Source organism: Sinohyriopsis cumingii, chromosome 9 (genome assembly GCF_028554795.1).
Source record: "Sinohyriopsis cumingii isolate HCF-2022 chromosome 9, ASM2855479v2, whole genome shotgun sequence".
Lineage (NCBI taxonomy): Eukaryota > Metazoa > Mollusca > Bivalvia > Unionida > Unionidae > Sinohyriopsis > Sinohyriopsis cumingii.
Window position 1 is genome coordinate 120,441,774 of NC_142969.1, and position 15,850 is coordinate 120,457,623.

General features: G+C 33.9%; 1 protein-coding gene across 2 annotated transcripts in view; it reads left to right on the forward strand.

The window, feature by feature from the left end:
• The first annotated feature begins 956 nt into the window (after positions 1-956).
• LOC149792605 (solute carrier family 41 member 1-like) overlaps positions 957-15,850 on the forward strand; it is a 59,858-nt gene continuing 44,964 nt past the window's right edge. Inside the window, exons 1-5 of one of the 2 annotated variants that reach the window (XM_089971233.1) lie at positions 957-1,249; positions 6,432-6,653; positions 7,887-8,212; positions 11,436-11,543; positions 14,995-15,066. In XM_089971233.1, the coding sequence (XP_089827359.1) occupies positions 6,515-6,653; positions 7,887-8,212; positions 11,436-11,543; positions 14,995-15,066 (645 nt within the window). In that variant the 5' untranslated portion in view covers positions 957-1,249; positions 6,432-6,514. The remainder of the gene's footprint in view (positions 1,250-6,431; positions 6,654-7,886; positions 8,213-11,435; positions 11,544-14,994; positions 15,067-15,850) is intronic. The other variant, XM_089971234.1, reaches the window with a different exon arrangement.

Sequence of the window (15,850 nt, forward strand, 5' to 3'; positions counted from 1 at the left end):
ATTTTTAAAAAATACGGTAATGTACATTATTTCATCAAGGATAATTTTCATTTGCAGAGTTTTCTCAACAACAAACCACAACATAAATATATTCAAACTTTACGTCTTAACAAAAAGACGCATTTCTTAAAATAGTGCGGAGCGTGATCAAAAGATTGTTCCAATGCAATTGCCGACTTCCACTGAGCACCACTCCGGTCACTGTCATATGAAACACATTGTTCAATTAAGTTAATGATATAAACATAATAATAAAACAGTTATACATATTTTGAAATAAATATAACTATCTAAAAATTTGCTAACTTCTGTAATCTCTATTGCATATAATGATTTCCACTAATCAGCAGGTCGGTCACATTTACGTAAAAAAACGTTGAGTAAATTTGCAGAATTTATTTAAAACCAGTATTCATTCAGGCCGGATTTAGACATGGTGGGGCTGTAAGCAACGATAAGCTGTAGAGGCGCTATTTGGTAAGTGTTAACAGAGAATAAGGCTGTATAACAACTGAACTTCTGATTACAATGTAAATTATGTAATTTATATAAAATATATTGCATAGATAATAATAGTGAATACATTATGCAAAAAAAATTAAATTATCACTTAAATATAGATTATAACAAAACTGTAAAAAATTTTTAAAAAATCTGAAATTTTTAGCCGCTTCGTCAGGCTGTGAGGCCTTCAGCTGTAGCTGGTTAAGCTTATGCATAATCCGGTCCTCGTTATATTTTGATGTCAATTTATCACCAGATATAATACTTAGTTCAAATAGTGACGAAACAGTGCTAATATACAATTTACTGATTTCCGTTGCATATTTTACTTCTATTGCATTCCATTTTCCATTGCGTGTTTAAGATGACCTGATTTGATAGTGTTTGGTGGTAAAATGACGTACTCCATTTAATCTGTGGTGCTCTGATATAGTACTGAGCGGAAGTACAAAGCAACAACAACAACGTTGGTGACGACAAGTTGGCAGACGTAATATGGATTTGTGGATGCTAAAGCGTGGCTGATTTAGATGTGAACCAACATTTTGAACGTGTTACAATCGGTGTTTATTTAAAGAAAAATACTACAGGAAACAGAAAATCAGTTTTTCAGTTCGGTCCAGATTGAATGGGGAATGAATAGTAGCTTTGGCCTTGGCTAGGGACGATACTGTCTAGTCAAACTCGTTTGAGTTGTATATATATAAAAGAAAGAAAGACAAAAGCAGACAAAAAAAAATATAAGGTGAGAAACAACGCCGCAACGTACTGGCAGCTGCTGCCTTCGTGACGATTACATAACACATTGCATTAGTCCTATAAAAGTCCCATAATGTAAGACATAGCCCATGTTGATTTTGTTTAAATGCCATGTCTTACTATCCAAATAACGGCCTTGTATAGCGTGTTCCGATGCCGTTGACATAGGAACGAGTAGTCAAAGTTTCAGGAATATCTCACATTTGGTAACATATATCGACACTCCTCAACTAATTTATGTGTAATTAATATACTTACTGTGCTGTCTTTATTCTGGCAGAATGAAAATATGACACTCGCAAATGGACGCATTTTCATGTTCTGTTGACATACATTTTAATTCGTTGCAATATGACAGTAGTTGAGGTATGCCGAATTATGTTTAAGTAGGTTCATGTGGTGGATGTGTTTCTTGAACGAAATGAAACGTTACTTTACAGTTCCAATAGGCATAATATATTTTTATTCATTGACTAAAGAATAATATTTCAACTTAACCTGATTTTGGCATTCCCTGCTTTCATCGCTTTCCAGTCGGCTGAAATGTAGGCCAACAAAACTTTAAAACTGGTCCATTTCTTTTGTGAGAATTTGAATTTATTAGAGAAAAGACATCAGAGTAAATAAAGTCTGACTAAAACATTATGACTTTACTTTGTAGAAAAGTGCCATTATTTTAGTTGCCAGTTGTGTGAAATATTACTGAAAATTTGACTTTTGTTACGATGTTAGTTGACATCAAAACACCGTATGCAGCGCTGTTTGTTAGACAGTAAGACCTTGACGCCCAAAACATAAATATCAGCGTCAAGGTCTTATCTGTCGGATTAGACATCGACCCTGATATTTATGTTTTGGGTCCCGCGGTCTGACTGCCCAAATAACTGCACTGTGTAGCATGTTCTGATGTCGATTAACATTGGAACTACAAGTCAAATTTTCAGGTATATCAAACTTGGCAGCATAAATTGGTGCTTTATTTACAACTTTTATTCATAATGTTTTACTTTACTTACTATGGTGTCTTTTTTTATAAGCCGGGAATAGTGGTCTCATTAAATACCCCAGTACACTCCAAGACTCTCAAAGAACACCCCAAAATTACATATAGTCACACTAAAGCTCTCAAAAACACATCAAGAAGTGGAAAAAAGTAAATACATGCATGGACATTGATACTATCAATGATAGAAAATAACTCACATGCATCAAATCTCTATAATTATTTATTTTTTAAAAACAATTTCCTAATTAAATGGCGACGCACTCTATTGCCCTCATTTATTTTATTATTAACTGTTTATATGTAAATTTTCATTTCAAATACATTTTTTTCTACAGAAGCATTTCAGATACATTCCAGTGATTGTTACAAACTCCACGGGAGTGATTTTACTTAGCTGTGATGGACAATCGCTCTGTAATCCAAATGATTTTGCTTCAGTATCAAGCAAAATCACTGTGTGTAGATTACTTGATATATTGGATGTAATTTATCTAAACTGTTTGAATATGTAGGTCATTTAATGATTGGTACAGTCATATATACAATTAATAATTAACAGTAACTCACAAACCACCACATCATTTATTTCAAATACACTTAAATCATCCCGCATGTACCATTAAAAGATCATCTAGTGATGTCACAAGCATTCACTCTGGATAAATATTCATTTGTATACTATATTCTTCACATGTTAAAGACCACAATTGCTGTTTTGCTTGCACTTTAATTTGTATTATAATTTTATAACAGATTTTATCTTGTTGAGAACCCAGAATGTTCTGGAATGGAAAATTCCATTAAATCATAGTATTACCAGAAAATGCTAATTGTGACCTTGGTCAAGTAGAGGGGTTTATAATCATGTTTAACAGAAATTAGTGATTCATGCCTTAACATTCTTTAGTCAGAATCTGTCTTATTTTTTATGTTCAGTATTTGATTTTGGACTGGAATTTTTTTTATTCAAAATAATATTCTCTGGAATTACAAAGTGATACATATATACATATCTACATGTAACCTAAGGGATCTTTTGATATGAGATAATACATGAACATTTACAGCATATTGTTTTTTCTCTCTCGGGTGGATGGGGTGATAACGTCTTTTTACCCTCTATGTAACCAGATGATGGATTACCTAATATATAGTAATCAACAGTCTATATATTGAAATATAAAATGTATTCCTTGTACGGAGACATATTTACTAAAATGAACACAATTACTGATGTTACACATGTTACATTCTTCTTGTCAGTGTATGAATTACTCTGTCTCAATAGCAAATTGAGAGGACATGCCAAAAATATGACACATTTTGAGCAAAGATAATGCCATTACTGGATTAAAAACCCTTTGAAAAAAGCCACAAGTAAAGCTATTTTCCACCTCAAGGCATGTATCTATAGATGCCGCAGTACATTAAACAAACTCCCCTCTTACAATTAAATTAGCCTGGTCTTCTTTTCAGCAAATGTCAGTTATATCATAGCATGATACGAATGGCAAGAATGCTGGTCAAAAACTGAATTATTTAAAAGGGTTTTTAAAAGGTGCATGGCCACATTGATGGAAAGGGCATTTATATTTCTAATGATGCCTTGAGTAATGCAGATGTTGTAGTGTGTAGGTAATGTATGAATTCAATTATAAAGGGTATTTTTCTGTATTAGTACCGTCACTGTTCATATCAAAAGCATTGGTCTATCTGGGACTTGCTACAATCGACCAACCTTTGAAGGCAGGAACAGTAATTGCTACAATCAACTACACAGTCGTTAATTCATTTTCTTTTTAAAATGCGTCCAGAAATTTTTTTTTTGCAGAAACTTAAAACTGAAAACCTTTAAAAGCACATATTGTTCTTATCCCGCAATCAGTGTTCTAAAATTAATTGATTTTGCTGCCATAATAAGAAATGGGTATTTGTTTGGTCCTCCAAAGCTGTCCTTTTGTGCTAACTTAAATAACATATATGCACCATTTATCAAAGAAGGCTGATTAAAATCTTCAATAAAAATAAAGAAACTTCTTCAAAGGAAGTCCGCACCAAACTTAAAATAAATGCAATGGAAGCTGATGGATTGTTGCATTTTCCAAAGTGACTGAAACATGTTTATTGTACTGTGAAAGTTTCCAAAATTTAGGGAAACAAATTCATAATTATGGTTGCTACCAACAGTGGCATAAAATGCAAATAAAATTTTCAGTCTTTTGAAATCATAGATATCTGGCCATCAAGTTAATTGAAGATGAGGGATCTTGCAAAGATGTTTGTTAAACTTTTTAATTTTTTCACATTTTAATTTCCCCATGAATAGCCTCATCTCCTGGGTGGCCAGCTGAGCAAAATCTAGGCCAATTTAAGTGTATGTACATGTAGCATATACACAGCTATAGCCATGTGCTACTGACAGTATTGTAGTGAATTGTTTAATGACAATCGGATATAGATCAAATGAGGACTATCAATTTTTTAGGTGTTATTTGTGTTTTAAACAGGATGTGACTTGTGCATGAACTTTAGAACATTTTACAAATACCTGAATTCATGGATTTTTTATATACTGTATAATACAAGCTCAGTGCTTAATGGATTATGGATTGTACTACACAAATGTATGTTGTCAATATACAAGTGTTTTTTAAACTAATATGTTGTCTTCATTTCATATAAAGCACATATTTTTGCACCTACTTTTATTTCCCCCTGCCATTTTTTTTAGGTACATGCATCATTTTCTTCAGGCAACTGACTTGGTTTGTTATAACATGGCTGAATCATATTCAGGTTCTATAGACCTCAACCACCATGTTACCACCACTCTGTGTGTGTGTGTGTGCATGTATGTGTGTCAGTGTGTGTGCAAGTGATTGTTTCTTTTTCAGATATTGGTTTTGCACCAGTAAGAAAATATTGATTGTAAGGACACATCTTAATGTTGACATTTAATTGCAGATAATTTTTTTCTTCATCTTTTGCCACATTTGAAATTTGTAAATATTTGGAAGCATGTTAGGTGAAAGTTGTTGTTGTTGTAGGGTTTAATGCCATTTTTAAGCACATGATAGACTATACATGGCAGCCAGTATTAATGGTAGAGGAAGAACCTGGGAAAACCTCAGAAAGAACCACCGACCCATGAGAGGCTACAGGTAAGCTTTCTCACATACCCACATTGGCCGAATCCGATTCTAGAACTCAAGCAGACAGAGGTGAGATGGCAGTGATCCGTAATGGAGAGTGCTTTAGACCACTCGGTCATTCAGGGCCCTTGTTAGTTGAAAGAGTTGCTGTTATTACCATAAAGACATACCTGAAACCATTTTAATATAAAAATTATTAAATGAATTGTGCACTTTTTGGTGGAAATTCATGTATTAGCCATATCTCAGACATTATTTAAAAAAACATTTTGTGTGTTTTGCATTCATGATTATCAAAAAGTAAAAATGCTATGATTTTTGTCTTTAACACCTCCAAATTTTAATAATACATGACCTTAAACAGCCTGTGAATTGTAATTTCAGTTAGTGTGAAAGTCAAGTGACTCCATAGACCACAGATTAAAGCTTTTTTTGGTAAACTTAGCCTTTAAATATCTTGATGACTTGATTATGAGCAAGAGATACCAATTATGCCTTTATCTTTGGAAATAACTTTTATCAGACTAGTAAAAATAGGTAAAATCAGTCTCACATATGGTATCTTTTTACAATAGTACATAAGCCCACTCAGTGAAACAGTCAACTAATAAGGTGGGTGATATCAGGTCCTCTTTGGCCAGTTGATTGTCTGTCTGTCCCTCTTTCTGTTGTTTGTGTTTCTGTCTGTCTTCCTCTTAACTAACGGCAAAAAGATTGCCCGATGTAAATATTATGTATATTTGATGACTTGTTTTTAATTCCTGCTTACTTTTGAGGTCAAAACAGCCTCGAGAATAAGCAGTTTATTTTTAGAAGAGGCGGACAGAAAGGTTGGCTTCATGTTGAAATTCTTTGGTATCTCTTAAATTGAAAATTTAATATTAGAATTTGTTTTTTATTTGATTTTTACAGGTTCAATTCCGACATCATTTTGACCAGAAACAAGAAAGTACATTTCAGAATTGAAAATTTAATATTAGAATTTGTTTTTCATTTGATTTTTTTTACAGGTTCGGTTCCTACATCAGTTTCACCAGAAACAAGCAAGTACATTTCAGAAATGTAACACAAACATGTAGCTTTGAATAAGATTATGTCATTTTTGGGACAGGAAGGACAAATCACCCTCCGCCCCCGCAAAAGAATGGTTTCCTCCAATTCCACTACCACTACCACAAGTCTCCCGGCCAATGATGTTGCCGCCCATAATGTTTTGATCCCTCCAGCAGAGGGTTAGTATTTCAAATACCGATTTATCATGAGATGTCATGTCTATTATGTGATATCATGTTGACCAATGTCATGTTATTATATATAGTATGTTGCATAACTTCTAATGATGTTCCAAACAATGTCATTTGAGAATAAGTCTTTCATGTTATCTGATTAAAATAAGATTTAAAATTATTCTCCATTATTCATGAAATTTATAATTCTAAGTGAATATTTAAAACTCTCACATGTCATTTTTTAACTTATTTTTTTGTATTTCATACATTATCAACACCTACTTAAAAGCTTAGACATAAAAGCTTTGATGATTATAGTTCTTTTGTTTGTTTATTTGGCATACCATTGATAGAGATCCAGGTACATCTTGTAATAATATTGTAATACATTTGGAGTATGTTCATTTGTTAATAGTACTCCATTTTAAGGATTTCTTATATTTTTGTGATTACTTGTTGGTTATGGAGGGGTCTGTGCAGGGGAGATAGTCCTTAGACTGAACAATTAACTAATTACTAGGATCAAACTTTATGGAGTGAAGTGTTAGTGAGACTTCATGATGTCATGGTTTACTTTTGGTGAGTTCAGGTCAGAGCTGAATGAGTGTCCCTGGAGCTCAGTAGTCCCTATTAAAATCTAATTGTGTAAATTGATTGTGTGACTCCAGGTGCATTATTTATGATTGGAGACTGGTAAAGTATACAGTGGAAGAAACGAGAAGGGACTGTTCCATCGTCAGGCAGAATTTGTTTATTGTTGCTACAGTGGTAAATATGGTGTAGAGTTACAGGCAAAATGTGGCTTAAAATCGTTATTTGACTGGCTTAAGGTGGTGTAGTAAAAATAGTTCCTTGTATTAGGTGGTTGAGTTGTATAGTTTCACATTGTGAAATACTGGCGATATGTTACAGAAAGTTAATGAGAAACCGTTGCAGTTTTGCTGTTGACAGGAATTGGGAAGTTGTGAGGTTTGTGATCATGTATTAATTAGTGAAATTTTTTTTATAGTTTGGATGTATTGGTGTTTCCAGTTTACAACAGTAGTTGTATGGGATTCTTTGGAATCAGGGGAAATATGTGACTTCTAGTGGGATTCGTACAAGAAACCCCTTTGGCTTTTTACAGTATAGTGGATGGATATCATGAATTGTAACATTATCTAACAGTATCCAGAATTAAATATACTGGATGTATTTATTCATTGATTCTTTAAACAAAAATTTATCAATTTTTAGGCTCATCATTTCAAGAAAAACGGGAGCATCCGCAGTTTTCAAGTGAATCCACACAAATGTCATGTAGCTCCTTAAATGGAAAAGTACACTTAGTACCCCTTAGTGGGGCTTCACCTGCTGCATTAGAGAGTGGGGAGACTTCCACAGAAAGGACTAGTGACACTGAACCATTGCTGAACAGGGGCAGTCAAGAGGGTGCTGATGAAATATATGTCATGGAGGAAAGAGAGGAGACATTTTTCAGTATATTGTTACAGATTTTTTTACCATATATTATAGCTGGCTTTGGGACAGTCGGGGCAGGCCTTGTACTGGATGCTGTTCAGGTAGTGTGGCATATGACTGAAATCAGTGTGCATGAATATAAGTCCCTTTACCTTTTGATCTTAGTCTGTGTTATTGAAATAAAAAGTGACTATAGAGTCATTGGTTGGATTAGGATGTGATCAAAGTCATTCTAGATTGACTACAGGAACATAGTCAAGAAATTGGTCTGACCATTGAGACCCTTGTGGTGTTTCTGGTTTGATGTAAGATGGATGCACATCTTGCAAATCTTAATATTCAAACTGAAACCAGAGATTATAAAACAAAGAGGAAATTGGAAGTGAAACATTTTTGTACTGAAATTTACATTATGATTTGAAAATATACTTAGCTTGAAATAAATTCTCATTTTCCAGTCATACATAAGAAAGTTTATGCAGTAACTCATTTCCAGGATTCATCTTTTTCCAATAATTTGAATCATAAAAATTAAGACAATTGATGCACTTTATGAAGTACAGTTTATTTCTGAACATTCAATTGCTTTTTCTCATGCTATGGAAACAACATTTAAAAAAAAGTAACATGTGCCTTGATGATGCCATCTTGAAGTGGCTAAAGTTGTAGATACTGGATCAATCACAAAGGTGAGACCAACATGCACAGTTTAATTTCTGGTACACAGGTCAACCAGACATGCACAGTTCAACTTCTGGCACACTGGGTGACCAGACAAGCAGTTTAATTTCTGGCATACAAGTTGACCAGATATACACAGTTTAACTTCTGATATGCAGGTCGACCAGACATGGCACAGTTTGACTTTTGGCACACAAGCCAACCAGACATACACAGTTTAACTTCTGATACACAGGTCGACCAGACATGGCACAGTTTGACTTTTGGCACACAAGCCAACCAGACATACACAGTTTAACTTCTGATACGCAGGTCGACCAGACATGGCACAGTTTGACTTTTGGCACACAAGCCAACCAGATATACACAGTTTAACTTCTGATACGCAAGTTGACCAGACATGCACAGTTTGACTTTTGGCATATAAGCCAACCAGATATACACAGTTTAACTTCTGCCACCCAGGTCGACCAGCCATGCACAGTTTGACTTTTGGCACACAAGCCAACCAGATATACACAATTTAACTTCTGGCACACATCATGACCAGACATGAACATTTTAACTTCTGGCACACAGGCTGACCAGACATACACATGATAACTTCTGACACACAGGTGAACACACAGGTCAACCAGACATGCAGTTATGGTAATTGTGATTGATGATCAAACTCCCTCACAGATGCTTTGATCTTTGATTGTAACATAATTATTTTGCATTTATGTTGTCACATGTCATTGTGATAGTATTAAATCTTTACATGGCTTTTTTTAAATCCGCGGTTGAGGGTTGGGTTATATGGTAATGTTTGTTTAAATCAGTCACAAAAGTTTGTAGAAGCTTGCCATGGTGATGACATTAGAGGAAATGAATTAGTGAAAGGATATTTGCAGATCACTGCTGTGAGATGGCCAACGGCAGTGTCATCTATTTTGGATTTGGCTTTTTTTAAACCCGCGGTTGAGGGTTGGGTTATATGGTAATGTTTGTGCCCATCCAGGAGTCATTCTGCCCGGCATACAGTTTTGTTAGTCCAACTAGACTTCAGTTTTTAATAGATTGCCTTCAAATTTGGTAGAGGCTATGATCATCACTTCAAGATGTGCATATCAATAAATTGTTTTGATCTCAAAATGTTTATGAATGTTTTTGCAATGTTTTACTTGCAGCTCAATACAGTTTCTGACAAGATCTCAAAATAGTGACTAGTCTTACAGTTTTAGCTTTATTTGTTCATAGACAAGCGGAGCTTATCATCAGTTCATCAATCTGTTTTTCAAAAGTTTGTTATAACTACTCCTAAACTACGTGGAGGATTGCCATGTAACTTAACATGAATATTTATCCCAAGATCTGGTTGGTCGTAAATGAAAATGGTGCAGTGCAGATATCACCCCCATTCTTGATATTGGTACTTCTGAATGGAGGGTCCTATCAGAATGGAGCTTTCACTAAAAGACTTTTTATGATGTCTAGTTGGTCTTAAGTGAACATGGTGCTAATGTAACATCCAGTAATGGCCACCCAGGCAGCCATCTTGAGAATCTCATCACTAAGAATAATCAGAGATGATTTCAACACTCAGCAGTTAAAAAAGAAGAAATGGTTTTATTTTTTAATTCCTGGAAATTCTTTTCAGCCAGTAAGATCATCTGTTTTTTCAAGGGACTCTTTCCTTATGTATAATGCGTTTACTAGTGTCTAAATTTTTGTTCATATAAAAGATATTAATTATTTATTGTCAATTTCATATGACATCCATTGATTACATGTGATAATACAGTAATAATATCAAATGATTTTATGTTTCTATTTTCTCATGCATAGAACTGGTGTACTTAGGATCTACAGGTTACCCCATTGCCCTTGTTAACTTATGTTAATGGGCTGTTAGGAAAAACAAAAGCACATGGCTTGCAACGCTCGTTGCACAATGCTTCCAACAAATATCAATTATAACTTTTTTCTTGCTTTTCTTCTTCTTCCCTTTTCTAAGAGTGGCATATATAGACTGCTTAGGTAATTATTCATATTTTTATAAATGTGTAGAAAACCTGATGACCTTTGTATAGTGAGAAGCAGTAATGAATACTGTGTTTTGAATCTAATTGGAAAATGTTGGGTGAGAAAAATCTTTGTAGGTGTTTGTTGCAAGACAAGGAAATCGCAGCTATTCCTCTTGGGAAAACAAATACTATAACCCCTACACAGGGATATCCTTGTCTCCGTCCAAACTCCAACATAGATTCTATTAATATTCAACAGTGCTTTAGAGTGTGGGACCACTAAATACATGTAGATGAAATTAAATTAATACAAAAGTGTTGGTACTAGTGACATTCATAAACCAACTTCCTTCAGTTGATTCCATGTACACATTTTATAGTAAACAAGTGTGTTGTCTGATATATACTTATACACTATTTGTTGATTATATTTTTAGGTGTGCAACTAATTACAGGAAAAACCTGATCATTTTCTTATATACCCAAAATTTACTACATTTAATCAGAAGTAGTTCCCTGAACACAAAGTAGACTTAAATAGAAATTGTAACTTTCATGAATTTTTTTATGTATAAGAAATCAGAGAGTGTACTAAATTATAGGCAATACAGTATTTATTCATTTTATTTTTCAGCACTGGCCAGTATATACAGCAATACCAGAAATTTTTATAATGGTACCTTCACTTTTGGGACTTAAGGGAAATTTAGAAATGACACTTGCTTCTAGATTATCAACACAGGTAAGAACTGAAAAAAAGGAAAGAAGCAGTGGTGGTGTTTGTTTTTGCTCTTTGAAATATCCTTTGGCTTTTCTATAAGCTAAGACCTTGCATGGTAAAAGTTAACAGTTAATAAAAAAATTGTTTTATAAGCGGCAGAAATAATATGTAGCAACAAATGCAAGCTTTTCATTTATGATGGAAAAAGTAACTTTTGTTTACTTTCTTTCTTTTGGAAGTATATTCGTCTGTAATCTATGTTAAGAGCATCTTCACAAAATGACCTGTTTATAAATGAGGCAGAAATTTCAAAAATCAGTTTTAGAATGTGAACATGGGTACAAAGGTTAATTGTATACAAAGCCCAGTATTGCCTTTTCCCATTTGTGGCTGCTGTTCACATTTTTGACTGTAAGTTGTAACTTCAGATTGGATAATTGTTATAAAATTTAGGTGCATTCATAGTTCACATACAAATATGAATTATATTATTTGAGCCCTATTATGCTTTTTAAACCCCTATATTGGGTATATAGGAATTTGTATGTACATCTGTTGATTGGGTATATAGGAATTTGTATGTACATCTATTTATTGGGTATATAGGAATTTGTATGTACATCTATTGATTGGGTATATAGGAATTTGTATTTACATCTATTGATTGGGTATATAGGAATTTGTATGTACATCTATAGATTGGGTATATAGGAATTTGTATGTACATCTATTGATTGTGGATATAGGAATTCATATGTACATCTATTGATTTGGTATATAGGAATTCGTATGTACATCTATCAATTGGATGTATAGGATTTCGTCTGTAAATCTATAGATTGGGTATATAGGAATTCTCATATCCGTTTATAGATTGGGTATGTAGAAATTTGTATGTACATCTATAGATTGGGTATATAGGAATGTTCATGTCCATGTATAGATTGGGATTATAGGAATTTTCATGTCCATCCTTAGATTGGATATATAGGAATTCTTGTGTCCATCTATAGATTGGGTATATAGGAATTCTCTTGTCCGTCTGTTGATTGGCTATATAGGAATTTTCATGTCCCTCTGTACATTTTCTATACAGGAATTCTGATAGCCATCTATTGTTTGGGTATCTAGTAATTCTGATGTCCATCTAACCATCATTCTCACCAGCACAGTCTTGTTTGCACATATGGTCCCACAGTTTTTGAAGGATTGTCGAGAGACTTGGTAAATAGCATGGTCATTATCTTAAGTGTTGCATATAAACAAAACACTTTAACCAGTTTTTGTTAGAGATCTTTGTTGCCCAACTAATTGGCTGCTAACGAAGTATATGACAAGATCTTTTTAATCCTGTATATTATTGTATCGTCATGACACCTGGCACATGCTATTGTCATCATGTGAAGATGTGTGTTATCAACTTATCACTTTGTTTTGCTCATTTTGTTTTGTGCTGAATGTAGTGTACAACAGGATGCTATGAATACAGCTAACCTCGGTTTTTATAGATTGTTTTTAAACTTAGTACATATTTTAAACGTATTTGAAGATGCACAAATTGATAAATCCTTGTGCTTCTGTGATTCAGTAGTAAAGTTTGACTCATTAACTGGAAGTGGTATAGAACTTTTTGATTGCAACTTATCTCACATATTTAAATGGATTTCCATGAAACTTGGTGAAGGTGTTCATATAGACAAATCACTGTGGTTCTGTGGATTTTATTATATTTATTTCCCTTTATGACTTGGAGACCTATGTAGTGTGTGACACAGTTAGTCTCACAATGTTTAGGTGATAGCCATGAAACTTTGTACATCTTATGGCCATCATCTGAATAGGTGCATATCAACAAATCATTGTTCTCTTGCAATTTTTGTTTGAGCTATTGTCCTTTTTGCCTGCAGTTGAATATAGTGTAAAACATAATCTTGTAAGTGCATTTTGTATTGTAGATTTTAGTTTGACTGGCCATAGACAAAAAAAAGTTAGGGGTTGGTGTTTTGTCCATCATTGTTGTCCATAGTCTGATGTCTGTCTTCTGTCTGTCCATTAGCACAACTTTGTTATTGCTCTTCTATCTAAACTTCTTGGACAAAATCCATGAAACTCTACATGTGTATTCTTTCCATTTTCTGGTTGGTTCCAAATGAAAATGGTGCTGCTCAGACAGCAGTATGGCTGCCATCTTAAATTTTTTTATCACTGTTCCTCTTGAATGGATGGTTATATCAACATGGAGTTTTCACTGATAGATTTCTAATCATGTCTAGTTAACCCTAAATTCAAATGGTACCAGTCTGAATTACAGTATGATCACCACAGCAGCAATATTGAAAATCTTGAAAATGCTGCTCCACCTGAACAGAAAGTCATATAGACATGTGGTTTTCATTAGAAGTCTTCTTATGATGTGGTTGGTCCTAAATGAAAATGGTACCAGTTGCAGATCCAATATGGTTGTCATAGTGGCCAGTTTGAAAATATTGTTATCGCTAATGGTGTATCAACAAGGGGTTTTCACTAAGCATGTTGTGAGTCTAGTTGGTCCTAAATGAAAATTGTGCTGCTCAGACATCCAGTGTGGCTGCCATGGTGACCGTTTTGAAAATCTTATGATAATTTGTTCAGAATGAATAGCCATATTACCATGGTATTATCACTGAAAGGCTTCTTGTTGGTTGTAAATGAAAATGGTGCCAATCTGACTTCCAATATGGCAGCCACAATTACCATCTTGAAAAGCTTGATATCATTGCATCTCCTAGACAGATGGTCACATCAGCATCGTGCTTTCACTAAAGTACTTATGATGTTTAATTGGTCCTGAATGGAAATAGTGCCAATCTGATATCCAGTATGGCTACCATTGCAACCATCTTGAAAATCGTGTTATTGTTAATGCAAAACAGAAAGTCATATCAACATGTGATTTCCCCCCGAGTACTTTTTTTATGATGTTAGTCCTAAATAAAGGTAGTGCCTATCTAAAATCCAATATGTATACCTCTGCAGCAAATTTGAAAATCTTCTTATTGCTGAATATGGTTTCAGCACTCGGCTTTTGCAAGGGAGAAATTGTTTTGTCTTGAATTCCTGGAAATACTTTTCAGCCAGCAGAGCATCATCAGTTCTTTCAATGACTCTTATTTGTAAGAGTTACTAGCCATTTTTTTTTACATACTTACAGCTGGATACATTACATAACAGATTTTGTGAATGCATCTATGCTTGCTTTTTCTGTGGAATGCTATGAAACATGGAACATACTATGCAGACCAGTCATTACGCTTGCACAGTTAGAGGAAGAGTTGTGCCATTTTTAAAAACTATTTTCTAGTTTTCATAATGGTTGTGACATTGGGAGAGGTGGGGGTATATTAATGTCAGTAAATTATTTGCCATTCTTTAGTTGTATCTTAGGTTACTGTGATATTTGTTGTTTAAAAATGTACTTTATTTTGTGTTGTAGGCCAACTTAGGGAACATGGATAAAAAGTCTGAACAGTGGAAAATGATTGCTGGAAATATGGCACTTATTCAGGTACAGATGAATGCAATTAATTTCTGGTGTTCTGGATTGTTTTGACACAGAGGGTTTTTCTGTTTATGTAGACTCAGAAAATATGGATAAAAAAGAAATGAACACCAGAAAATAATAAAATCAAATATGCCTGAACATGACTTATATTCAATCAAGAATTAAATTTCTTTGAAACCTTTTACACTACATCTACAGTTTTGCACCATTTTGTTAAACAACTGTGTGCTGCTATCGTTGTTTACTAGCATATCTCCATTAATCTATTGAATGAAGAATCAAAGTCCTATATTCACATTGTGATCTGGTCATCCATACTTTACTCCTAATGAAGTAACTTTTGTTGGCATATGTTTTTGCAGTGGAATTGTGACTTTTAAGTTAAAATGTTCTTTGCAATATTTGATTTTAAATTAGAACAGGTAAGTTTCAGTTTGTATTTAATATCTTACAGTAAACATTGTTTAAGCCCTGCCATGAATATATTGTTGTCTCTATGTCACATAGGTACATAATGTATGTTGTGCACTTCTTAATGTGTGCAACTTCACCATTATTTTAACTTGGGCTTTTATTGGAACTTTGCACATAAAATTATAGACATGAAGCCAACATGCACATATCATTCTGATGTCATGTTCTGCATCATTTTGTAAGAGTTATGTCCCTTTTAGGTGTTAAATGTGTATACTGTATATAATAATTCTTGTATGTGCAACTAGTCTCACAGCTTTTCATGAGTTGCCCAGAAATGTGTCGGACTAACATTTGATACAAGGCAGACATA